Source organism: Diabrotica virgifera, chromosome 5 (assembly GCF_917563875.1).
Source record: "Diabrotica virgifera virgifera chromosome 5, PGI_DIABVI_V3a".
Lineage (NCBI taxonomy): Eukaryota > Metazoa > Arthropoda > Insecta > Coleoptera > Chrysomelidae > Diabrotica > Diabrotica virgifera.
Window position 1 is genome coordinate 139,447,132 of NC_065447.1, and position 13,117 is coordinate 139,460,248.

The following is a 13,117-nucleotide window of genomic DNA, read 5'->3' on the forward strand; positions in this document are numbered from 1 at the left end:
AGAGAAGATTTTGCAGAAGTCATCGTCAACCTTCGCCAAGAAGACGGCACCCAAAGAAGAAGGATGCCTTAATTACACAATATGGAGAAACCGACATATTAACACTGAGATGAAGTCAAGAATTGTTAAAGCCAGTATTAGACCAATAATGACATATGCATTTGAAATTAGATCCGATATAGCCACAACACAAAGACTATTGGAATCGGCAGATATGAGAGTACTGATAAGAATTACAGGAAAGAAACTGAGAGATCGAAAAAGGGGTGAAAGCATTAGAAGGCAATGTAACGTACAGTGTATAAACGAATGGACACTAAATAGAAAAAATAAGAATGGAATAACCACATAAGCAGAATGGGGGAGACACATATGGTCAAAATAGCAAGAGATAAATCACCAATCGGTAGAAGTATCGGCCGACCGCGCAAAAGATGGAGTGACAACCTTTCATAGAGCTATCAACTCGCCAATAAACAAGCAGAATTGCTTATAAAGAAGAAGAAGAAGAAGAAGAAGAAGAAGAACAAGGAATTAAAAGAAAAGGGGAACCAAAGAAGCCTAAACGGATACAACTAAATATCGAAGCGAATTCTAGCAATTGACACATCTGTGGATTCAGAACGTATACTTTTGAAATTTTGTGTCTTTTTACTCCAAAGTATATATATACAACATGTATTTATGTATAATATATTAAATTAACTATATTAGGTATCAAGTTTCTACGTGCATTCTATTCGGACTTATCTGTAACTTGGTGACATTTTACTCATTGATCAAGATAGGGTAGGTACTTCTTTGTACCAAGATAAACTGAAATAAAAATTTTAAAAACTCTAGAATGATTCCTTCAAGAGGTATCGCATATATAGTCAGACAGACAGAAGTATAGACAATGACATAATTTCATAAAGACATGTCGAGCCTTGATAAAATCTAGCAGAGGTATGGATGAGATAAAGTGCAAAAAACATTAATTCTTCTTCTTCTTCTTTTTATATAGACATTACTCTGTCTGTTTTTCAATGTGCCTCCAGTAAGTTCATTCCATCGTTTTCGTGGTCTTCCCACTGATCATCTTCCTATTGGGGAACCGTCTCTCGCCGTCCTACTACTCTATTTGTTGTCATTCGGCTTATGTGGTCGTTCCATTCTACTCTTCTGCTTTTCACCCAGTTAATAATGTTGTCCACCTTGCAAACAACATTAATTAAAAATAAGAAAAGATAAAATATGTGAAGTATAACGAAAACAAAAAAACCAATAAAACGCATGACACAATACAAAAAAACCAATTAAAGAAAAACCCAGTACTAAAACTTACATTTGAGAAACAAAAAATTAATTATTACAAAATGATTGTAGAATTCAAAGGGGCCCGTTGGCCTCGTAAATCTTTCTCTACCCTGCCTGACTCTACTTCTATGTTTTAGTTTTATGTTTCTTTATTATTATGTTTTATGATATTTAGACTGTTAAGAAAGCATATTGTCCAGTTATAGAGCTACGTTTTTTATCAGGTTCTAAAGATATTTTGTAAATATAATATTTGAGTGAGTAATACCGAATGAAAGTACCTGTGACTACCCTGAGTTTAGTTGTTAAAGCCCTAAGAATATCTTTGTACAGCGAGCAAAAAGTTTGTACAAAAATGATGGTGAAAACAATTCACTAAATTTCTTTTGTGGATGAAAAGTATTCATGTTAGTAATTATTAATATTATGTTTTTACATATATTTTATTGTGATCGGTAAAATTTTTCCTCTTACACTCCTACACAATAGTGCGTGTCTTCGATTTTCTACTGTAAGAACCACGCCCCCTTGAACCTACCCTGATCAATATATCATTATGGTAATAGAGTAAATGGGCTCAGTTTCCTTGGTTCTTGTCTAGTGACTTGGTCTGAGTTTTACGCATCTGAAAAACGTCAGAGAATTGTCATTCAAAATTTTTTCGCAATAACTAGTGCACCGTTTAATTTGCTAGAATGGTATGTTTTTTATTATTTTTTTAGCATTATACTATTACTAAACAAACATTGTTTCTATAGATATATAATTAAAACCTTTAATACCAGGAACTACCAACTACGTCAAATTCAATTTCATTTTTTAAAACCGTTCAGTGTCGGGCATTAGAAACGAAATGGTTCTTCCAATATAAGTATTAAACAACATATTATTATTAGGATAACAATAAATATTACCTTTATCAAACATATACAAATTGTTTTGAACAATACCTAAGTAACTTTATTACAAAGGATTAACAATTTTTATACGTTTAAAATATGGCTGACTAAGAATATTTTCCGTTAAAGATTATGTTAAATGATATTTAATTGGACATTTACTCGTAAACTACTTATATATTAATCACAGTAACCATACATTTAGGGACATTTCGAAATTGATGCATATTCTTCAAAATGAGAAACATTTCCCGCTGTTCGTAGGTTTAAGGGAGCGTTCAAGTATTACGTAACGCAATTTTTGAGGATTTTTGACCCCCACCCCCCGATGTAACGCACCGTAACGTTTTTCTGTACCCCCTCTCCCCCTACCTAAACGTTACCTAACACCCAAGTAGCCATTCGATCCTAAATGGAAAACGAGGCTGCGAAAAGTACCGGAAACTCGGTAAAAGAACTTTGTTATTATTTTAATGGCATTTGGGGTAATAATAAAAACTTACAATCATCATTCAGCCTTAAATGTCCACTGCTGAACATAGGCCTCCTCCCCTCGTTTCCAACCACGTCTATCCTGCGCCGCTCTCATCCAGTTTTTATTTAGCTTTCTTAAGTCGTCAGTCCATCTTGTAGGCGGTCGACCGACGTTTCTCTTGTCTTCGCTTGACCTCCATTCCAATAACCTTTTTGTCCATCGCCCATCTGTCATTCTGGCAATGTGTCCTGCCCATCTCCACTTCAACCTGGCTAGCCTTTCGATGACGTCAGTCACCTTTGTTCTTCTCCTGATTTCTTCGTTTTTGATTTTGTCTTGCAGAGTTATTCCTAACATTGAGCGCTCCATTCTTCTCTGCGTTACTCTTAGTTTGGTAGCCGAGGCTTTAGTTAAGGTAAGTGTTTCTGATCCGTACGTCAAGACTGGGAGGACGCACTGATCAAATACCTTTCTCTTTAGGCATGTGGGCAACTCACTTTTAAAAGTTTCTCTCAGTTTTCCAAATGCTGCCCACCCAAGAACGATTCTTCTATTCAGTTCATGTGTCTGGTTATCCCTGCCACTCGTAATTTCATGTCCCATGACACTAGATATGTTCAAAACTTACAATAATAATCTTTTATTATTAATTTTACATTTATATTTACATTTTCCCTACTTGGCCCCATCCTTACATACATTTTTGGTTTCATTCTTTATTGTTCTTCTCATGCATTCTTCTGTTTTATCTATTTTAATAAAAGCTTAAAATAAAATATCATATTTATTATTTCAACATTTTATTTTGCTTAGTAAAAATTTTTGTATAACGAATAATATACGATGTTACCAGTAGTTTCGGAAAAATAGTGAAAAAAATGTGTAAAACTTTTTGTTCTTCAACGCCCTGTATCGTGAAAACGCATGCCGTTACATAAATTATTTAGTAAGCAAACCCCGATTATTTTTTAATTTTTCACCTATCGTAGAGATCGTGTTACCTTTTTCTGAAACACTTTGTATATATATAAGAAGGTACTTATGGAATAAAATTATTTCTGTCCTTGTTTTAAATAATTTTTTCTACAACCTTGTTAAAAATGCAATTTTTAGCACTCCATACGAGCGTTAAAAATGCTACTTTAAGGCACTAGTGCTTTAAAAAAAATTTAAGGCACTGCCGTTCGTATTGACCGTATATTCAATTTTGATGTAATGTCAAAAAAATATAAAAATGGAATGTCAGTCAAGTTCAAATAAAAGTTTTTGTAGATATTGTCCTGTAATTACGTTTGTAGAAAAAATATTGTATGATATGCGTGTTAAAAAGTACATTTTTAAGGCACTCATGTGAATTGCAGAACTCGCTATCGCTCATTCTGCAAATTTTCACATGCGTGCCTTAAACGTGTACTTTTAACACGTATATCATAAATAACTATTAAAAAACGCTGGGACTTGTAGATTTTCATATATAAAAATGTGTGCTTTTTAAACATAAATTTAAATGTACAGGGTGATTCATTCAAGCCTAGCGTAGTCCATTATCTTTAAGTTTAATTAAACACCCTGTATATTTTTGTTTTTAAGAGCTGCTTAACAACCTCATCTCAAAAATGTTTATTATGTAGGGTCTATTATGAATAATGCAAGGTGAAATTTTGAAATTATGTATAATTTTCGTCAAGATTTTAATCACATAAAACTTTGAAATTAATAATTCAGGAATCACACTTTAAATAAGGGTATTACTTTTTAAAGTATCTATCACTTTTCTAAACTAAGTATCAATATAGTTGGTTTTGTATTTAGCTTTTTATTTAAAAACATTTTTAAATAATTTGAAAATTTGCGTATTTAAAACATTAATGAATACCTACTTACTGATGAAAACGATACTGCATGTTATGGACTTAAATTACCCATTTCATTTTTACCAAAATATAAAGTACCTACCTATCTATTCATCAGATAAACCCATAAATAACTCCGAGGGAACAGTTCCGGATATTGGAAATATAACATGACACATGGTCTTTTGAAAACAAAACAATTCTCAACGAAAGAATCTCTTGTTATCTTAGGTTAGGCACTTAACATCATTTTTACATGATTTTACCCTGAAAATCCTATGTCGCTAACTTTACCATCAAATACAATTTAGGTGAAGTGAAACGAAAGAAGATTATGCGCTGTTGGATGTTGGGCTTTGGGTTGTATAATATGAATGAGAAATGGTTTATATTTGAGCAATGAATTTTTTTCAGAGTTTTCGGTTGATTTTATACAGTTTTCAGTAGATAAGTAGATTGGAGTTCAAATCAGTAGGTTTTATACAGTTTTCAGTAGATCGTAGTTCAAATCAGTAGGTCTACTGAAAAATTAGTAGGTCTACTGAAAAATTAGTAGGTCTACTGATAAATTAGTAGGTCTACTGAAAAATCAGTAGACAAATCAAAATACAATTCAGGGGTCTATGTAAAACATAAAAGAAATTATGTAGTTTTTTTTTTATTTAAATTAAAAAAGAATGTTACGTAACGCGCTGTTCGAACCCCCTCCCCCCATGTAACGCGCCGTAACATTTTACAAAACCCTCACTCCCCCCAAACTGCGTTACGTAATACTTGAACGCTCCCTAACGTGTGACTAGACGCAAAATATTAAAAATTTAATTCTATTTCAACAAATTATCAATAAGGCAGTAGATGATAGAATGGCGACACTTGATCGTAAGCGGACTCGTACACCAAAGCAATATCCAAACGCAACATGAAACACTCAACAACTCAACATCGTATAAATATCAGCAGTTGCTAATTTGTATCCCTTGAGCGCACCTTAAACTTGCCTTAACTACCTAGGATTCCTGGAACGTCGTTCATTGATGCAACGAAGATAAGGTTTGTCCACTGAAAACCAGATGCGAGACTCAGTGCATATTTTTCCGCAATGTATGTTATTATACAGGGTGTTTGATAACGAATGGGCCATAGCTTAACCTTAGATTCCTGAGCTTAAAATAGGTCAATTTAAGCTAACTTACCTTGATAGACATGGAATAATAACATGAAATTTGGTAAGCGGTCTTTTTGGGACGAGAAATCTAAATTCGCCACCAAAAATGATGTATTACGCAGAGGGCGCCACATACGTCTTTCGCGCGCTCGTTTAATACGTTCAATTTTTTTATTACTCACTCTACATTGTTTTTGAATCAAAACTTTTTTTTCTATTTTAGTTTTACTTTAAAAGGCTATACTACATTCATTTCGCTAAACTCCACCGTTTTCGAGATAAACGCATTTAAATCAGCGATGCAAAACAATTTTTTTGCATAATATCATTGTAATTACACCCGAAAAATAAACTTAAAACCATAATAATTTCTAAAAATGTAGGTATCGCAAATTCCTTAAAATGGAATTTGCGATGCAGTGACATAAATGGGTCTAGGAAAGTTGGTCGAGAACACTTCGTCGACGGAAAATTAGTCGACAACATTATTTGGTCGACAAACAGTTGGTCGAATGCACAATTTGCACAATTCATCGAATGTACCGGGTGTCCCAATAAGAATGGCTCTCGGCCATATCTCAGGAACCGTTTATAGTAAAGCTTTGAAATAAAATTTTTTATAACAAAAGTTGCCTCAGGAAAAGCCTGGAAATTATTTTCATAATTGTGGGACCACCGCTAGAGGGCGTAATTGAATATCAAAAATTAAAAAATCTAAATTTTACAAAATTTTCCTAATGAAGGGCCACTGGAAATCCGATCGTCGTATTCTTCATAAAATTCTACGCATATTTGATTTGACAAGTTTAGGTCTACCTTTGGAAATAAGAGGTGGGGGTGAGTGGGAACCTTGTTATGAAAAACTGGCTGTGAGTCCGGTTCTGCTTAATCAAATTTTGCAAACTTGGTCTTGTTGAAGACAGATCTTTTTCGTCAATGTAAAAGTTATGATTTCGAACCAACTTACTGAGTAATATGCCAGCTAGAAGGCGTTATTTAATTTTTTTCAGAAATCTAGTGTTCCTTGGAAAATATTAAATACAAACATGCATTTTTAATACCATATTACAAAATTAGACAAAATTAGCAACAGAATAGCGAAAACCGCATGTTAATACCTTTTTTCTATCTCGAGATATCTTACAAAACGTGTAAATTTAAAAACATAACTGTTACTGTCACCGGTAAACGAAATAATTCATTAAAAGTAGTGTGCTATGGAAACAACAAAGAAACATTTTCCAGCTGTCAACGTATATTAGGTCTTTTCAACGCTTCTCATTTGTTCCGAGCCTCGTTCATATCTCGTATATTAATATTATACACGGATTATACGGCATATGACAGAGGCTCGAAACAAATGAGAAGCGTTGAAAAGCCCTATTACAAAGAAATAAAAACAACTATTTAGTGATGACATAAACGTTCAAATTTTTGCCCATCATTTTCGTTGCAAACATTTACTCTTTCAAGAGTAGATTGAACAGCAGTCTCAATTTCTGCTCTCGATATGCTTTGAATGGCGTTTAGTATTCTCTGGATAATGTATTCTAGAGTAGTATATGATGGGCAACAATTTGAATATTTAGGTCGTCACTAAGTAGTTCTTTTTGTTCTGTGTTATATTTAATTTTAATAGTATTGTTTCTCTTTATATTGTTGTTTTAATTAATTATGTTTTTATACGTTGACATCTGGAAAATGTTATTTTGTTTTTTTCCACAGCACACTACTTTTCATTAACTTAGTTTACCGGTGATAGTAACAGTTATGTATAAAATTTACACGTTTCTCGAGATATCTTGAGATAGTCAAAAGGTATCGACATGCGGTTTTCGCTATTCTATTGCTAATTTAATCTAAATTTATAAAGTATGATTAAAAATGCATACTTGTATTTAATATTTTCCAAAGAAAACTAGATTTCTGAAAAAAATTAAATAACGCCTCCCAGCTGGCTTATTACTTATTAGGATGGTTCAAAATTATCACGCTTACATTGAAGAAAAAGATCTGTCTTCAACAAGACCCAGTTTTCAAAATTTGATTTAGCAGAACCGGACTTACTGCCATTTTTTCATAACAAGGTTCCCACTCACCCCCACCTCTTATTTGCAAAGGTAGAGTTAAACTTGTTAAATCAAATATGCGCAGAATTTGATGAAGAATACAATAATCGAATTTCCAGTCCCCCTTCATTAGGAAAATTTTGTAAAATTTAGATTTTTTTATTTTTGATATTCAATTACGCCCTCTAGCGGTGGACCCACAATTATGAAAATAATTTCCAGGCTTTTCCTGAGGCAACTTTTGTTATAAAATTTTTTATTTCAAAGCTCTACTATAAACCGTTCCTGAGATATGGCCGAGAGCCATTCTTATTGGGACACCCGGTACAAGTCGTCGACGAACATTTGTTCGAATGGATTTTTCGTCGACAAACTGTTATTTATTTTTAGGTTAAAGGGATTAATGGTGACAAACGACGGATTATTGGTTTTTATTTTGTTAACTGGAATATTATATTATACATATCTGAATTTATATTTTTTTGGGTTTTTGTTAATTTTCTAAATCTTAATTATTTTTAAATTTAATAAAAAATTGGCTGCGGTGGGAGAGTAGACAGTAAATATAAACCGATATTTTAATTAGTGATGTTGTACTGTTCTTCTTTTTGGTGTCGGCGCACTTGCGAACGGACCATTTCCGGACAAGTCAAATTTGATTAAAGATCAAAAATCAATAATCATTCATTTGTCACCATTATTCCCTTTGGGTCTTTGTGGACGAAAAATCCATTCGATCAAATGTTCGTCGACGAATTGTGCATTCGATGAATTGTGCATTCGACCAACTGTTTGTCGACCAAATGTTGTCGACGTGTTCTCGACTAACTTTCCGACACCGGACATAAAAAATATGAGAACGTGCACAAATATTATGGTTTCAAGTTTATTTTTCGGGTGTAACTACAATGATATTATGCAAACAATTTTATGTTGCACCGCAGACTTGAAATGAGTTCATTCCGAAAACGGTTGAGTTTAGTGAGATGAATGTAGTATAACTTTTTTAAGTAAAAATATTAAGAGAAAAAGTTTTGATACAAAAAGTAGGTAGTAGGTAGGTAGGAAAAGTCTGTAGAGTTGGGGATAAAGAAACTGATAGTATTAAATGAGCACTGAAAGACGTATGTAGTACATCATTTTTGGTAGCAAATTTAGATTCCTCGTCACAAAAAATCCCTGCTTACCAAATTTCGTGTTGTTATCTCACGCCTGTCAGGAAATAGACCAAGAATAAATGAAATAAAAGTTTAACTTTAATACCCTGTATTTCGGTTATTATCAACTTTCGTACTAAAGTAAGTTAGTTTAAACTAAAAAGGGGTAGTTCCCTGGATTGGCTGTATACCTTATAGTTAAACAAACTGGAACATGAAGTAAAAACCACTTCTATGTAAAAGGTATATTTACTAAAAATTTTTTTTTAGAATCCCAATGGATTCAATAAAATGAGTTCATCAGAACGTTTTCAAACCTATCGGTCCATCATCAGTGAATTTGAATACTTGCAAAATAGCCCCAGAACCAAACAATGGTTGTGATTATAAATAAATCTACATTATGTTGAAATAAATTTAAAATGGCTAAACGCCGATGTTCAGGGATTAAACCTCTGGGAACATGGTGAAACTCTACCCGAGGACCCAATCAACCATCTTCGGTCAACGATGACTACTAAGTGACTTAGTAGTCATTTTAGCCATTTTAAATTTTAAATTTAGTCGGCGTTTAGCCATTTTAAATTTATTTCAACATAATGTAGATTTATTTATAATCACAACCATTGTTTGGTTCTGGGGCTATTTTGCAAGTATTCAAATTCACTGATGATGGACCGATAGGTTTGAAAACGTTCTGATGAACTCATTTTATTAAATCCATTGGGATTCTAAAAAAAAAAAATTTTTAGTAAATATACCTTTTACATAGAAGTGGTTTTTACTTCATGTTCCAGTTTGTTTAAGTTAGTTTAAATCTACCTATTTTAAGTTCAGGAATCTAAGGTTAAGCTATGTGTGTGTGTTCACAAAGAGGGGATGGCATTAGATAAACTTTTTGCCACAGATATAAGGTTAAGCTCTGGCCCATTCGTTACCAAACACCCTGTACGCGATTCTGTAGGACATTGCTTTGGTGTACGTAATGAAACATGCAAAATACATGTTGCACTAAGCAACTAGTGATATTTTAGGCATAATTCATAGAACGTGGAATATTATAGCTGAATGTAGTCCAATTGTTTACTGGCGATAATAATTAACAGAACTTCGACATGACTGTCTCTCCTTTCTAAAACTAGATAATTGGTGAGAACAAAAGGAAATTTTGGTAATATCCTTACAATACTAATATCAAGTTTAGTCAGTTTCTATGTCGATTTTGAGTACATTGAGCTGTCGACTTTCTCTATTAAGTCATCTTTAGAACATGGTCCAAGTTTAGGGCGAACCAGTGTTTGTGTTGTAACATGTACCTACTTGTTCCATTAAACTGTGATCTTGAACTACCTTTCTGTTCGCACAGAAACGAATGCCTTTGATATTAATCTTACTCCATTCTTTATATTATGAACAGGAATTAAAAAAAAGTTGTGACTGGCTAATTCACACCCAGTATATGCCATAAAAACAAAAAAAAACTCCATCTTAATGTTCTATATTGTCTTGACGTCTTACGATAACAAAATATTTTTTTAGAATTTGCTCCATATTTTAACAATAAGATTTCTAACAATGTATTTTCTTTTTAGAGTTCAGCTGCTACCGAACCAAAAGTTTGCCACAAGTGCAAAGAGCAGGTCAAAGGAGGAGTAAGTGACTGTTTATCTAATATGTGACTTAAAAGCTTCAAAAATAATTTTATAGCTATATTATGTCAAACTAGTTTAAAAAGTAAATTATTTATCAAAAAATAAGCATTCCTGTAATTAGTCATGTATATAGGAAAAATATTTTGCAGAGAGAAAACAAAAAACACTAAAAACAGTAGTCAACGGTCCAAAATTTTTTAAATATAAGGTGTATATATCATTTCAAAATCATTTAAAAAAAATAGTTCCCAGATTCTAAGAGAAACATAGAGCTTCCATGAAGTGTCTCCAGCGAGCTCTATTTCTGGCTAGTGCTTTGAGTTCAAGCCAGTATTTACCAATTTCTTTCACTTCGTCCAGTACTGTTCTTTTCCAAGTCTTTTTAGGCAGGCCGCACATCAAAGAAACATGAAACGTAAATTACGTTTCATGGAAATAAACCACTGCTAAACAAATATATGTCCGGCCATTTATGAAACGCTTCGATAATAAAAATGTGTCATGAGCATGAATCACACTCGTTTCATTGGTAGGCGGACTTTGAGATTTGTTTAGCAGTGTTTTCTTTTCATGAAACATGTTTTTCGTTTCATGTTTCATGTTTTTCGTTTCATGTTTCTTTGGTGTGCGGCTTGGCTTTGGTCTGCCTATTTTCAGTCGGCCTTGAGGATTCCATTCTAGCGCTGTCCTGACAATGTCATCTGGGCATCATCTACGGAGTGTGTGGCCCAGCTATCTCAACTTTCTTCGCCTTATTTCCTTTATGACATTTTCGTGATTCGTTTATTCCCATAAATTTTCATTCGAGATTCTATTATGAATACTTGTAATTGGTGTACTATGGGTGCTGATATCTTCCACGTTTCACAGCCATACAGCAATACAGCTTTTACATTTGTGTTGAAGATTTTTAATTTTGTTTTAGAGAATAGAGAATAAATAATAATTAAAAAAAATCACTTCAAATTTCAAAATGTTTTACGTTCACCTCCTGGCAATGTGCAATCCTATTATTAAATTCACGATTTCCACGACTTTCCACGGATTAGTTCATATTAGTCCATTCTTTCACGGTTTTTGCTCTAAATTTTAAAGAACCACTTGGATTGACATGAAATTTGGCATTCATATAGCTTACATGTCAAAGAAAAAAAGTGATATTGTGCCGATGTGTGCTTTTGCCCTGGGGGTGACTTTCACCCCCTCTTGGGGGTGAAAAAATATATGTCCAAACTAAGTCCGGAAATGGGTAAACTGACTAATTTTAAGTAACTTTTGTTCTATAGAGCTTTTTCGCCAAGTCAACACTTTTCGAGTTATTTGCAAGTGAATATGTTCATTTTTCAACAAAATAACCACATTTTTAGACGGTTTTTCGGAAATAACTCAAAATGTAAGTACTTTGTCGAAAAAACCGTTCTTATCAAAAATATAGCCTATAAAAAGTAAAAAAATGGTGTACGCGCTAGGTCTCTGGATCTCGTAGAACCAGAGTTATAGCCAATGAAAAATAGATTCATATTCACCAAATTTCAAATAGAATATTTCGACGTGAAATATCCAAAAAATTAAGCACTTTTTGGGGAAAACCTATTATAACTTTTTTAAAGTGTTTAAAAAAAGCTTTATTTCTGCTTTTACAAAAAGTTTCTAGCATTAAATTTAAGCAAGTTACGCTCAAAATAAAGTTGGTCCCTTTTGTTTTTGCAAAAAAAAAATCGGGAAGACCACCCTCTAATTAGCAACTTAAATTAAATTAATCGTTACCGCTCCACAAATTATTTTACTTATGTTGTGTTTATATGATCTGTAAGTTTGATCGATGCAAAGTGCTTATTTCTGAAAAAATTTGGTTTCAAAGTAAAATTTTTAAAAATTTAAATTTTGAAAAATATGATTTTTTTCAAAATAACTTAAAAATTGTTAGAGATACCAAAAATCTCGAAAAACAAAAAAAGTCAGATTTACTTTTCTGAATATCATGTATTTTTTTGTTTTTCTGTCAGACAAAAATTGATTAAGATTTGGTGTTTCTAAATTTGCATACATTCGTGATCAGTGACTCGTTCAACCCCTTTTAACTACAGCCCTTTCAATAATAAGGACTTTGAACCGATGAAACTTACAGATCATATAAACAATATATACACGAGTCAAGAAACTTGTGAAGACGTAACGATTAAGTTCATTTAAGATACTAATTAGGGGGTGATTTTCTCGATTTTTTTACCAAAACCAAAAGGGACTAACTTTATTTTGAGCGTAACTTATTTAATTTTGATGCTAGAAATTTTTTTTATAAAACAAAAATGAAGCTTTTCTTAAACACTTTAAATAAGTTGTAATGAGTTTTCCCCGAAATGTGCTTCATTTTTGGTTATTTCACGTTAAAGTATTCCATTTGGAATTTGACGAATATGAACCTATTTTTCATTAGCTATAACTCTGCTTCTACTAGGTGTAGATACGTGATATATACACCATTTTTTTAAATTTTTTACAGGCTATATTTTTGCTACAAATATTTTTTCGACAAAATACATACTAT

At 32.7% G+C, this 13,117-nt stretch overlaps 2 protein-coding genes across 9 annotated transcripts in view; one reads left to right on the top strand and one right to left on the bottom strand.

Annotated features, from left to right (window-relative positions):
• The window catches only part of LOC114333175 (uncharacterized), a 412,711-nt gene that overhangs the window by 261,348 nt on the left and 138,246 nt on the right, over window positions 1–13,117 (bottom strand). The gene's annotated exons all lie outside the window — the stretch shown is intronic.
• The window catches only part of LOC114333172 (paxillin-B), a 289,103-nt gene that overhangs the window by 247,436 nt on the left and 28,550 nt on the right, over window positions 1–13,117 (top strand). For 6 of the 7 annotated variants that reach the window (XM_050650380.1, XM_028283017.2, XM_028283016.2 and 3 more), the window contains one exon: window positions 10,510–10,569. In XM_050650380.1, the coding sequence (XP_050506337.1) occupies window positions 10,510–10,569 (60 nt within the window). Of the gene's footprint in view, window positions 1–1,956; window positions 1,998–10,509; window positions 10,570–13,117 lie in introns of those variants that run through there. The other variant, XM_050650381.1, reaches the window with a different exon arrangement.